This window comes from Akebia trifoliata, chromosome 4, assembly GCF_017979445.1.
Source record: "Akebia trifoliata isolate Shusen 1 chromosome 4, ASM1797944v1, whole genome shotgun sequence".
In the NCBI taxonomy this organism is placed as follows: Eukaryota; Viridiplantae; Streptophyta; class Magnoliopsida; order Ranunculales; family Lardizabalaceae; genus Akebia; species Akebia trifoliata.
The window spans coordinates 22,464,388-22,476,908 of record NC_141378.1 but is presented as its reverse complement, the minus strand read 5'-3'; the positions used below and the strand labels follow the sequence as shown (position 1 = coordinate 22,476,908).

Below are 12,521 nucleotides of genomic sequence, written 5' to 3'. Positions count from 1 at the left end.
AGTTTGAATGATAATTGTACGAGCATAGACCAAAAAAAAAACAATAAAAAAAAAAAAAAAAAACCTTTGAAGAGTGTGTTTTAATCTTTAACTGGAGTGTGATAATTAATTTAAAGAGTTAGGGTGTAATGAGTAAAAGTTGGGGTGCCAATAGTAACTCTTATTTTAGAAGATTGATTGATTCTAGTAGAATTGAAAAATAATTAGTTGAATTTTCTCTGAGAATTTTTGCAAGTTTAGATTGATGGCATCGAGGTCACCACAATAGTGATGCTTTAATTTGATTTAACACAAATTTTCGGTAAGAGATGGAATCCAATATTTGCAATTCTTTCCTCAGTGCTTTGCCCACAATCAGTAATTAATGTTTTATAGCCGTTCGATCTAATCAAACCTTCATCATCAACTTTATAGTATTCTCTTGAGTCCTGACCCCACTCCACCGCTATTTCTTTTTAATTAATTGTTTGAAAAAAGTCCTCTCCACCTTTTCCCTCCTACAACTCTCTCTCTCTCTCTCTCTCTCTCTCTGATCGAAATGAAACTCAAACCTCCGTACTTCCTCTGAACAACACTTCACAACAATCAAATCTGTAAACCCTAGATTTTCTGAACAACAAAAAAAGAATGATCCAAGACGTCTTTGGATCAGTACGTCGATCTCTTGTATTTCGAAGTCCAGATGGAGGAGTAGATGAAGGATCTCTAGTTGAGAAGATCGGTTCTTGTATACGAAAATCAAGAGTAGGGCTTTTCTCCAGACATTCGCCTCCGCCTCCAAACCCTAAAGACAACACACCTCCTGTTCGATGGAGGAAAGGCGAATTGATCGGTTGTGGTGCATTTGGTCGAGTTTATATGGGCATGAATCTCGATTCTGGAGAACTTCTAGCCGTCAAACAAGTTTGGAAATTTTTTTTTTTTTTTTTCGAGTCCATAATTTGGATCCGATTTCTATTATTTGATCTCTTATTTGATCTCTCTCTTCAATTTAAGGTTTTGATCGCAACAAACAATGCTTCGAAGGAGAAAGCACAGGTAAGGATCGGATTATCTTATTTTTGGTTTATTTAATTGTATATGGAAATGGAACTATCTTTGAATGCTGATTGTTCTTTAATTATTTGAAGTAGTGTTGTGTTCTTTGGTGTAATTTTGTAGATCTCTAGTTTCAATTGAATCGGAGTGTTTATTATACTAATTCTTCTTTGATGAACTATATGTGGTGTAGATTCTTGTGATCCTCAACTATAATAACTCTTCATCTTATTCTTCTATTTCAATTTATTTGGGTTTTGATTTTTCAAACGATTTCGTTTTTTGTCTTATAAGTTTTGGTTAAGAATTCAACTGAATTTGTCTGATTGGTTCAAAATAGGCTCATATTCGGGAGCTTGAGGAAGAAGTGAAGCTTCTTAAGAATCTATCACACCCAAACATCGTAGTGAGTTTGATCTCTTGTTCTTTTGGAAGTTATGGTCTGTTCTCTTGTCCAATTGTTTGTTGGTTGTTTTGTTCTTCAGAGATATTTGGGAACTGCTAGGGAGGAGGGAACTTTAAATATTCTCCTGGAATTCGTCCCTGGAGGATCTATCTCATCACTTCTTGGCAAATTTGGTTCCTTCCCGGAGGCTGTAAGTAATCGATATTCTTTGAAACTCTGTGGAGTTGGTGCGCTTGGATTGCTGATATGTTCCAAACCCATTTGTTGAATAGGTTATTCGAATGTATACGAAGCAACTGTTGTTGGGTTTGGAGTATCTCCATAAAAACGGAATAATGCACAGAGACATTAAGGTATATCTCTCTTCTCTGCAATTTATACTTTTAAGAAAAGTAAACTGAGTCAGTTCTACATTCAGGGGGCAAACATTCTTGTAGATAATAAAGGGTGCATCAAGCTTGCTGATTTTGGTGCTTCTAAGAAAGTCGTTGAACTGGTATAAGCATTGCATGACCTTTTCTCTATAGTTTTCAATATTCTCTAATATTACTTTCCTGAAATATAATATGCTATCTGAGGTTTGTGGATTAATGCAGGCTACTATGTCGGGTGCCAAGTCAATGAAGGGCACCCCGTATTGGATGGCTCCTGAAGTCATTCTTCAGACTGGGCATAGCTTGTAAGCATCACTATACATCTCTATAACCTTTACAGGATTACAGGCATGTGGTTTTTTTTGTAAAATATGAAGTATTTATCTTTTTTTTTTTTTTCTTTATTCTATTTTAGAAGTTTTTATGTTTTTGTACTGCCATGAATTGAATTTAGAGAGTAAAAAAAATAAAATTATTTGTGAAATGTATATCTGATGTATTTATTTGAGATCAGAGATCAATGGTGGCTTAGTTTGGGTTTCAAGTCTAAACAATTGAGCTTTCATACATTTAATAAAAATGTGACACATGATTCACATATTTACTGCTTTATTATTTTGTTTAGTTTTCATTGCTAAGCGAGTTAGTGGGTGTAGATGGGTTTGAACCCTATTCATGGTGTCAACACTCACTGACCTTCCCACCTTAACATAACTATGTATTTTGTTCCTTAAATTGTTTTACTGTATTGTTTACTTATAAAATGCATGACTATGTTTATAGAGACAAAGGAAGGCCTAAAAGGATAAGGAAGTGTATTGTAAGGAAAAGATTTAAACAAACATGCCTTGCCACAAGATATAATTTCTCATAGAATGGAATGCTCAATAAGGATTTGTAACAGATGTACTCAATTGTCTTTTTTTTTTTTTTGGGGGGGGGGGGGGGGGGTTCCATTAATTGCGGGGCTATTTTGAAAACAAATATTGTTTTTTTAGGATTTTTCCTTTTTGGGGGTTTTATGTTCCTTTTAAGGTCTGAGTGGTTGAGATCTCTGCGTGATCCAAGACCCAAAATGCTTAGGGTTAGGAGATTGGATATAAACCTAATATTTGGGGAGAGGGAATTGGCATTTTTTCAAATACCACTGGCAGGTTTTTTTGTGTCGACCTGGACCAAGGATCAAAGTGATTGACACATGTACCTAGTGAGAGTCAAAACTCGTCAGTTCTTGAGACAACTGATACATGAGAGAGTACATCCACATGCAAGTTTACGTCAACCACTTAAATAACCACTAAAAGGTCTCATTCTATCTCATAGAAGCTCTGCACTTGCCAGCCATATAAGTGTTGTGACCCCAATCTCACCCTCACTAGAATTGAATCACTTATAATTTAAATTGAGATGCTATTTTGTGATTTGTGATCAGTGATACTTTATTTAACCAATGGATTCCACTCAAATTTTTTAACTCTTCTCTTGGCTCTGTTAGAATGTCTTCTTGCATTGTTTTCATTGTCTAAAGATGCATCTCTCTTTGTTTTTCTTCCTTGATACTTTAGTAGGAGCAGTTGACCATTTCATTGCAGTTTTGGTTGCTTCGGGATGCCTCATTTTCTAGGGACTGCCTATTCCACTTATTAATTTTTCTTCTTTGAAAATTACTTTATTCTTGTAAGGATAATTTGTATCTTGTAACTTGCTAGTAATTTCATCTTAAAAATCTGTTATATAAGGTTCCTCGGAAGAAATTGAATAATTACTTTCGTGCCAGCCTCATGTGATTGTTATGATATTTTGAAATATATGAAAGCAATACTAAACGGAAATAGTTATCTAATTTTCACCACTTTCCATATGATTGCTTCCATTCTTTTTAGGTTAAACTAACATCTTTTAGTTATCCAAAATTTTCACTTTTTCAACATCTAACTCTACCATGACAAAAAATTTATGGGCATAATCCTCACTAGGTTTTGTCTCTGTACGTGGCTCTTAATGACTGTAATATTAAGTCCTTGAAGTTTTATTTGACATTGTATTTTATTTTACTTTTTTGTTGTTTCATTTATTTTTATATTTTATATTACAATCTTCCAAGAATGTCTTTTCCAACAATATTTATAACTATGTGCCAGTAGAGTATGTTTGCACTCCTTTATCTCTTGCTACTAATTTTACAGCATTTGGTATTTTTGAGAAATTACCAGTGCTAGACCTTTTATTGACTAGTCATTTGTGTGTGCCATACTCTTGTCCGATTTATTTTTGTTTGTTTTTCTCTTTGTGAACTGTAACTTTTCTGATTGTCATATAAAAATTCCTAGCTCCGCTGATATTTGGAGTGTCGGATGTACTGTTATTGAGATGGCTACAGGAAAGCCTCCTTGGAGCCAACAGTACCAAGAGGTGTGCACTTAATGCCACTTTTCGTTATTGACCATTCTTTTTCCCTTTCTTTTGATTTCTGAAGTTCCACTGCATTTGAATAGATTATTGTGAACGTTCAAAGGTGTTCTCACTTTCATTTTCATACTAACTTCTTCTAGGTTGCTGCTCTCTTTCACATTGGGACAACAAAGTCTCATCCCCCTATCCCTGAGCATCTCTCTTTGGAGGCAAAAGATTTTCTGTTGAAGTGTCTACAAAAGTAAGTTTGTGATTTATTTTCACCTTTTCTTTTTCTTATTCAAGATCATGATTTGCATCTATGAACCATTTCAAAATAAAAAGAATCATTTCCTTTTCCTATTTTCTTTTTATTTTTTATTTTTTTAACTTCCTGCTAGTAAGCTTGAAGTTGTGACCAAGCTTGATCCTTCACGAGCCTTGTTGAAGATTGATATATTCAATTCAGCTAATTTTGTTTGAAGATTAAAAGTTAAAAGCCCTTTCATTAATTGTTTTAATTCTAAAATGACCGGTTCTCAGTTAGAATTTCCTACAAATACTTTCGACTAAGAAAACATTCTTAACCAACAGCTGTATTTTTTTGGTTTCTATCAAAAGTTGTATTTGTGGCTTTTTATTTTTTACGCAAAACTAACATAATGTGGTGGCAGGGAACCAAATCTGAGGTCAGCTGCATCTGAATTGTTGCAGGTGATTCGAAACTGAATCATGTTTTCCCTTATTAATTCTCAATGACATACTACAGAGATTTATTAATTTCAACCATGATCATGCAATGTGGCATTGTTTTTCTGTTGAAAGCGAAAATCTGGTTCTTGAATAAGTAGCTTTTGTGTATTATTAATTTTCTGATTTGGTAATTTAATTAGCATCCCTTTGTTACTGGCATATGTCGGGAACCTCATCTGGTACTTCGAAATTCTGCTATGGTCAGTATATACCACTCTAAATTTCATTATTTGTGGGTTACGTTCTTTCCAACTTCTCTTCTGCCTATATTAGTAATCTTTCCACCTGCCATCAGGAAAATTCTGCAAGCTTGTTGCCAGTATCTGAGTCAAACCTGAAGAAGTCGTAAGTATTACCATTCGGTGCTTCCATGTGATTTTTACTTTCTTGCAGCCATGAAGTCATCAATTTAGATGTTTTTGATGCTGCAGCATAAATCCTTTGATCAGACCTGGGACAACCTGCAATGGCTTGAAGGATGTTTGTGATATGGGTAGTGTGAGATGCTCAACTATATATCCTGAGAAGTTCGCCGAAGCTGGACTAGTTTGGGGGACAAATACCAGTGATGATGACATGTGTCTGATAGATGACAAAGATGATTTTGTGTTGGCTGGATCAGTGAAGTTCAATTCTAGGTTAATTTCGGATGACTTTAATAAGGTATCGAACTACTTTCGTGTCTCTTGTGGATCTACTATTTAGTACTTAGGCAGGAAAATGGGAGCTTCAATAGCTAATCAGTGGTGGATTTGTTTATTTAAACTAGAGTTTCAATCCTATGTGCGAGCCCTCTGATGATTGGATGTGCAAGTTTGATGAAAGTCCAGAACCAGAACAAAAAGGAATGAACTTGGACTCTGGTCAACCTGTTAATGGGGCTAGTGACAGCCCTGGAGCTTCTGAGAAGGGTGAAAGGCATTTCACATTTCCATGCGGGCCATCAGTATCTGAAGATGATGATGAAGTTACTGAGTCAAAAATTAGAGCATTCCTTGATGAGAAGGTATCGTTGTTTTTTTTTTCCCAGTTTCTTTTCATTTTTCTCCAGCTCTTCTGCTATTACATGTATCAGTGTTTTTAAAAGCAAGATGCTTCGGTAGACAAAATTTTGAGGCGTAAGATGTAAAACATTAACCTCGCCAGATTTTTTTTTTAGAAAAATAGACAAACAATTAAATGAACAAATAATCAATAGTAAAAAATTCTAATAGAAGAGATCATTGGGGGAAAATCTAAAAAAAGGGGTCACAATTTCTGATTCCAAAGTTGAAGAATTCCAAATTCTGATCTTACCAAAATCTGACAAAAACTGATATATAAAGAATTTCATAGTTGCAAGTTGCAACTTTCCAAGTTTTAATCCCTAAAAGAAGAGGCAACTTTTGGAATGTAATAATCGTTCTAAATTAAAATACATTAAACTACTAAGAATAAAGCCTTAGTAGTGTTGCAGGTGCTAGCTAACTTGGTTCGTAAAGCCATTGGGTGATGATACCATAAACCTGGGTTCGATTCCTGCCAGCACTGAGTGATTGATCTCATTAAAACAAGTTTGCTGATAAAAAAAAAAAAGATTTAGAAGAATAACAGCGTTAGTATCATCATGCATTTCAGTGTAAGTGAATACATTTTAGTTCCTTTCTAGGAGGACAGTTGGTGCAACTTGTTATCCCCACAAGATCAATTTACAAATCTCTATTCAATTTCATCAGAAAAGCAACTTTCTATTGAAAAACTTTTGGTATATGTTGGAGATAAATTATCTTGGGACTTCAGGTTTAAAAGGCATTTCAATGATTGGGAGATTATATTTGCTGCTAGACTTGAATCTTATCTTCTATCTGATGACTTCTCTGTTGGAAGAGGACAAGATATATTAGGTTATTGCTTGAGATAAGGTTTTCTCTGTCAAATCCTTCTATAAATCCCTAGTGCAGGTTTCTTACTAAAAGACTTTTCCATGTATATGCTGTTTGTAGTCAAAATCCTTACTAGGTATAATTTTATAGTTTATAACTTAAGTCAATTTTTGTTCCATGTGCAAATCCAATGGTGAGTTGCTCAATCATGTTCTAATACATTGTAACTTTGCATGGGAGCTATGGGCTCATTTTGTGTCTCTTTTCTATAATTTTGGGTGTTTTTCGAGCTCCATTCGTTCCTTATTTGAGAGCTTGCAATCTTGGACCTTCAGGGGTAGGGATAGTATACTATAATATTTATTTCCTTGTGCAGTTAGTGAGGGACTTTGGAAGCAAATGAATTGTTGGTTTTTTATGAGAATGAGCAATCGATCTAGGATGTTATTAAAAGTTCTTTGTTTAATCTTTTTCCTGGTGCAAGTCGTTTGAGGTATTTAGGGGTGTTTAATTTGAGAAATTGATATTTAGATGGGATTCCTTGTGTGGATCAGTGGGTGGGTTAGGTTAATATTGGCCATCTTGAAATTTTTTTTGCACTACTACTAATAGAAAAAGAAGCAGAATAAGGTCAATATAGAAAAGAACAGAAAATAGTGAAAGAAGGGTCAAAGGTTGCGAAGCTTAGTGATCCAATCCTGCTGTTAGAAGTGTCTCTCCTGCTCCCAAACTTGGCTTTGGTACTTAGGGAGCAGATCCTTATCCAATCCCCGCTCTTGAAATATAGAAACTTGTTCCCAAAAAAGTTGGAAATCCACTCTTCATGAAGAATCTCACTCCATCCATCATATTAATTTTTTTTATTTCTATATTATGTATGTCCTCTAAACCAAATATTGCAATGAAATATTGGCAAACATAACAATTAGAAGACAACAACAATGTAGTGATGAAAGAATTTACAATATTACTATAATTACAAAATTATAATCAGAAACCTTCAAAGTAGAATAGGCTTCAATCATTTATATTTATCAAGAACTATTTTGCTATAACTAATTGGAGGTGATGAGTAACATGGTAACACTGATGATAGTAGTGAAGTTATATTAATAATACATAAAATGTAAAAAAGCCATGGATATAGCTTGCAGACATTATGGTCAAAAGAATAAAGTAATATGCATAGTTATGGAAATTTATATAAATTTATTGTAAAATTGTAAGGACTTCTGTGTAATGGTACTATAAAAAGAGTGAAAAATAAATACAATAGGCATGTGCTTCCCTTTATAAATTAAATGTGAAATTGCAAGGACTTCTATGTAACGATACCATAAAAATAGAGAGAAAAAATAAAATACAGAAGGCATTGCCTCCCTTTAGATGTAAGTTTTTTCTACGCCTTTTTGAATAAGAAGTAAACCTTTGAGTAAAAAAAATGCCTTTAAGTGAGTCTTGTCTTGAGGTGAGCCTCAAGGCGTCAGCCTCCATTCACCTTAAAAACATTGCATATGAATACCGAAGCAGTGATGTTGTATTCCAATTTTGCTACATATGTTATTTCTCATAGATTTACTTTCGTGATAGGAATTAAACTATGCTTCTGAATTTTTTTGTCACGTTAATTATCAGGCTTTGGATCTGAAGAAGCTGCAAACACCACTATATGAAGAGTTCTTCAATACATTGAATGGGTCTAGTCCCCTGGGTGTTCTCAGGAATGCACACGATGAAAATGTTACAAATTATTTGAAGTTACCCCCCAAAAGCAGGTCTCCCAGCCGGATTGCAGGTGGAACACCATTGATGCCTATTGACACTGTGAACACTGCAAGCCCTGGGAGTTGTAGCAGGCGTGTATCGAACATTGGTGATGTAAATAACCAAAATTTGCAGGAAATTCCTTTGCCACAGCTTGATGAGTATAGAGGACTTCTTGATTCTCAGCAACAACCAATAAGTCCAAGGTCTGTTAAATGGTTAATGCATGATTTATCTCACTTGTATTATATTATCAGAACATTTAAATGTGTTCTATCTGCAGTGCGAGCTTTTCTGAGAGGCAAAGGAAATGGAAAGAAGAGCTTGACCAAGAGCTCGAAAGAAAACGAGGTAACTTTTAGTTGGCCTCCTAATGATGTTACAGTCCATCTTCATTATATTTTTTTACCTGCTATATGCAATGAGGAATCAAACACCACAACTTATATCTGAAAATAGACATAAGACATAATTGCGTATTGAGTACACATGACATGCACTCAAAGGGGTCAGAATCCACCATACTGGGTCTCCCTTAGGTTTACTCCTTTGTCAAAGTTGATTTGTTTAATATCCCTACCTGTCCAAGTTGTTGTGTTCTTTTGGAGCGTAAGAAAAGATACGGTGAATAGTCCGGAAAGTTCCATGGAGCATGATTGGGATCATTCTGTCAGGCTAACATTTGGTCCGCAAGGTCTTGTAGGTAGTACGCAACCAAAGCTTGTTTGTGATCCTCTTGCATGAATGTCATTACGAAATGGCTCAGGATCCTGACCCCTTGTACTGATCCAAGCATTCCAAATCAGAAAACAATAGAACAATATGCAGTTTTTGTTGTAATGCAACAGCCGATTGTGAGTGGCAGAGTATCCTTTATATAGTTTGAGATCTTTTATTTTTATTTTTCCGATAAGTGTAAGAATTTATTGATAGAACAAGAAAAAAGAAGCCAAGATATTACTGAGATCTTTTAGAGGGACAAAAGGATTGTCACTGGTTTGGAATCAATCTTTTGCCAACTCAATGTGCAGCAACTCTTATCGATGCTACCTACACATGTGGGATAGGTGCCAAGTGTCAATGTCTTGGCAGGTGTTTGACACGCCAACTTCTGAAAATTTCAATATGGTGATACTGTTGTACAAAAATAAAAATATGATGAACAAAATCTGAAAACTATTTTAGAGATTGTGCTTACATGAACACCTATTACTCTTTTAAAATGCATAATGGAAGAAGACAAAATGATTAAACATGCACAATGTTGTCAAATATCATATGTGATGCAGTTCACATATGCAACCGCACATATGCATTGGCATAGCATAATTTGTGTGTGTTTTCTTATAAAGAAAACAGAGAAAATAAGAAAAGAAAAAAGGTACAAGTTGCATTTGCATTGGCATAGCATGTATTGATGAAACAAAACTACGGGGAAGTTTTAGAGAGCTTGAAACACCTAATTGATGAAAAGTTAAATTATGTGTGTCAGTACCTAACTTAAATTATTTGGTATCATACAAATATATATTTTTTTGTACATGTGGAGTCTAGAAGTATAGTGCCATGTTAACTGCTAACAAGTATTGATGTGGCAAAAATTCCAAAACTAGAAAAAGTGCCAAGTTACCACTGCTTTTCATTCAAGTTAGCAAGTCATAACCATCATGGCTACTAAATCAACAACCCCTATATGAAGAAAAATTTAGTGGTAACTCAACTACCCATTTTGTTCCATAATTAATAAGTTCTTGACAACTGATTACATTACAAGGCACGTGATTTTGAATATTTTCTTCTCTTTCAAGGTCATGGCTTATATATTAATTTATCTGCAGAGTTGATGCGCCAAGTAGGTGCAGGAGGGAAGACATCATCTCCAAAGGATCGAGCTTTAAATAGGCAGAAAGAACGATTGCGGTTTGCATCCCCAGGAAAATGAATGTACGTACGTATGTATACATGCAGTTTTACGTTGGTGCTTAACGGAAAAGTTCTGTTTCCCGACCGAGAGAGAGTTTTAATGTATTTAGTCATATATCTTTGGTGAAAATGGTCTAATAAGTAAGTACACAGTGGCCACCTAACCATCTCTTCATGAATGAATAGCAGGCATGGCAACCACATGCCCCATTGCCTCTCTTGTGGTTCCTCCTGAAAATCTCACACCTTCAGTATCTTCCTTGTATTTTTGTTTTTGGAAGCTAAGTTTGTGTATGTTACTGCGCGATATTAAACACCTAAAATGTAGCGTTTGGATGTATGTATTTGGTGTCAGGTTTCAGTATCATATCATATATGGTGTTTATTTTTTTTTTCTTTTTCTGATGAATTCTGTCCCCCAATTTCATGTTTATTTTTTGTCTTCCCGTAATTTGTTCTGCCGCATTATATAGCATGAGTATGATATTTGATTAGTAAGATTATGATAAACGTCTACCGATCAAAAAAAAAAAAAGATTATGATAAACGTTTCATTTCCTCTCAGAATTTTGGTTGTATACTGGAAATCTTAGACATTGGCATGTTTGAAAATATTAATGAACCAAAATGTCAAGTGAATTACAACCATTAGTCAGCAAATTGCATCAATGATACTTATAAATAAAGAAAGTAATGTGGATAATTGGGTTACATTTTTTTTAGGTTCCTCTGGGTTATAGATACATAATATTGTCAGTGGCCAGGGTTTGGGTTGTATTAGTAGGTCTGGTTATTCATTAAGCTAGGCCAAGGCCAAGGGCCAATTCATATTTAGGGCTGGGGCGGCCCAGCTTGATTACTTTTTACCTTTTATGATTTTATTTATTGGTTAATCTCCGAATATGATGAAATTATATCCTTCACCCTCAAAATTTTGTTTTCTTCAGGATTTTAATCACAAGAACAAGATGAATTTTTTTTTGGGGAGTTTGAAGATGATGGATTTTGGTAAGAAACCTAAAACATGATTAGTAGATTTTTCCTGAATTTTTATTATGAAACATTCCTAAATTTATCCAAATTGAGCCAAATAAATACTGAATCCAGATTTTGTTACCCTTGTTAAATTTATAGAGAGAATGACCTTGAGATAAATGCGGATCTTGGATCCAAGTAAGAATCCAAAGTGGTCGTTCTCCAATAATAAATTAACCCAATTCTCTTGTTAAACAAAACCCTTCTCAAATAATTGGTGGTATGATTTAAATTTTTATAAAACAACTTAAGGTTATTTGTAGATAAAATAATAGTAAAAAAATATATTTTTATAAGGGAAAATTATTTAAAAATAGTATATTATTTATTAACTCTTTTTATTTATTTATGATTTTATTAAAAATGTAATAAACCGGTGGTCTAGCTGCCGGTTTTCAACTTTCCATTGAAACCCACAGTCCAACCGCCAATTTTCCTAAATAAATATGTATTAAATTATATATAATAAATTGTATTATATTAAATTTATAATAATTTAATAAATTATATTAAATAGGATTTCTATGTGTTTATATATTAAATTATATATAATAATGCAATAAATTATAAATTATATTAAATTAAATTATTATTTATTATCTATAATAAATTATAATATAAAATATATAAAGTATATATATATATAGGGAAATGTTCAGCAACAAACATTTTGGCAAAACATTTTTCAAAACATGGGTTAGAGGTTTTGGAATGGGATGATTTTTGGTGAGGATGATCTCTACGGTGAGGAGATCATCATCACCAAAAATCAGCCCATTCCAAAACTTCTAACCCCATCAAAAATTGTTTACAAGAAATGGACGGTCCACGATTTTTCAACTTGTAAACATGGGGCTAGAAGTTTTGGAATGGGCTGATTTTGGTGAGGATGATCTCCTCACCGTAAAGATCATCCTCACCAAAAATCAGCCCATTCCAAAACCTCTAACCCATGTTTTGAAAAATGTTTTGCCA

The 12,521-nt window shown here is 34.1% G+C and overlaps 1 protein-coding gene across 1 annotated transcript; it reads left to right on the top strand.

Moving 5' to 3' along the window:
- Positions 1-100: 100 nt before the first annotated feature.
- LOC147404501 (mitogen-activated protein kinase kinase kinase NPK1-like) lies at positions 101-10,944 on the top strand. Its single transcript, XM_086440509.1, has 17 exons — positions 101-903; positions 997-1,038; positions 1,379-1,444; positions 1,524-1,634; positions 1,717-1,797; positions 1,863-1,940; positions 2,041-2,123; positions 4,149-4,230; positions 4,371-4,471; positions 4,884-4,923; positions 5,103-5,162; positions 5,258-5,307; positions 5,394-5,625; positions 5,732-5,968; positions 8,460-8,794; positions 8,872-8,939; positions 10,427-10,944. Exons 1-17 carry the CDS (start codon positions 628-630, stop codon positions 10,528-10,530), a joined length of 2,046 nt encoding a protein of 681 aa, XP_086296635.1. The 5' UTR covers positions 101-627; the 3' UTR covers positions 10,531-10,944.
- Positions 10,945-12,521: the final 1,577 nt, after the last annotated feature.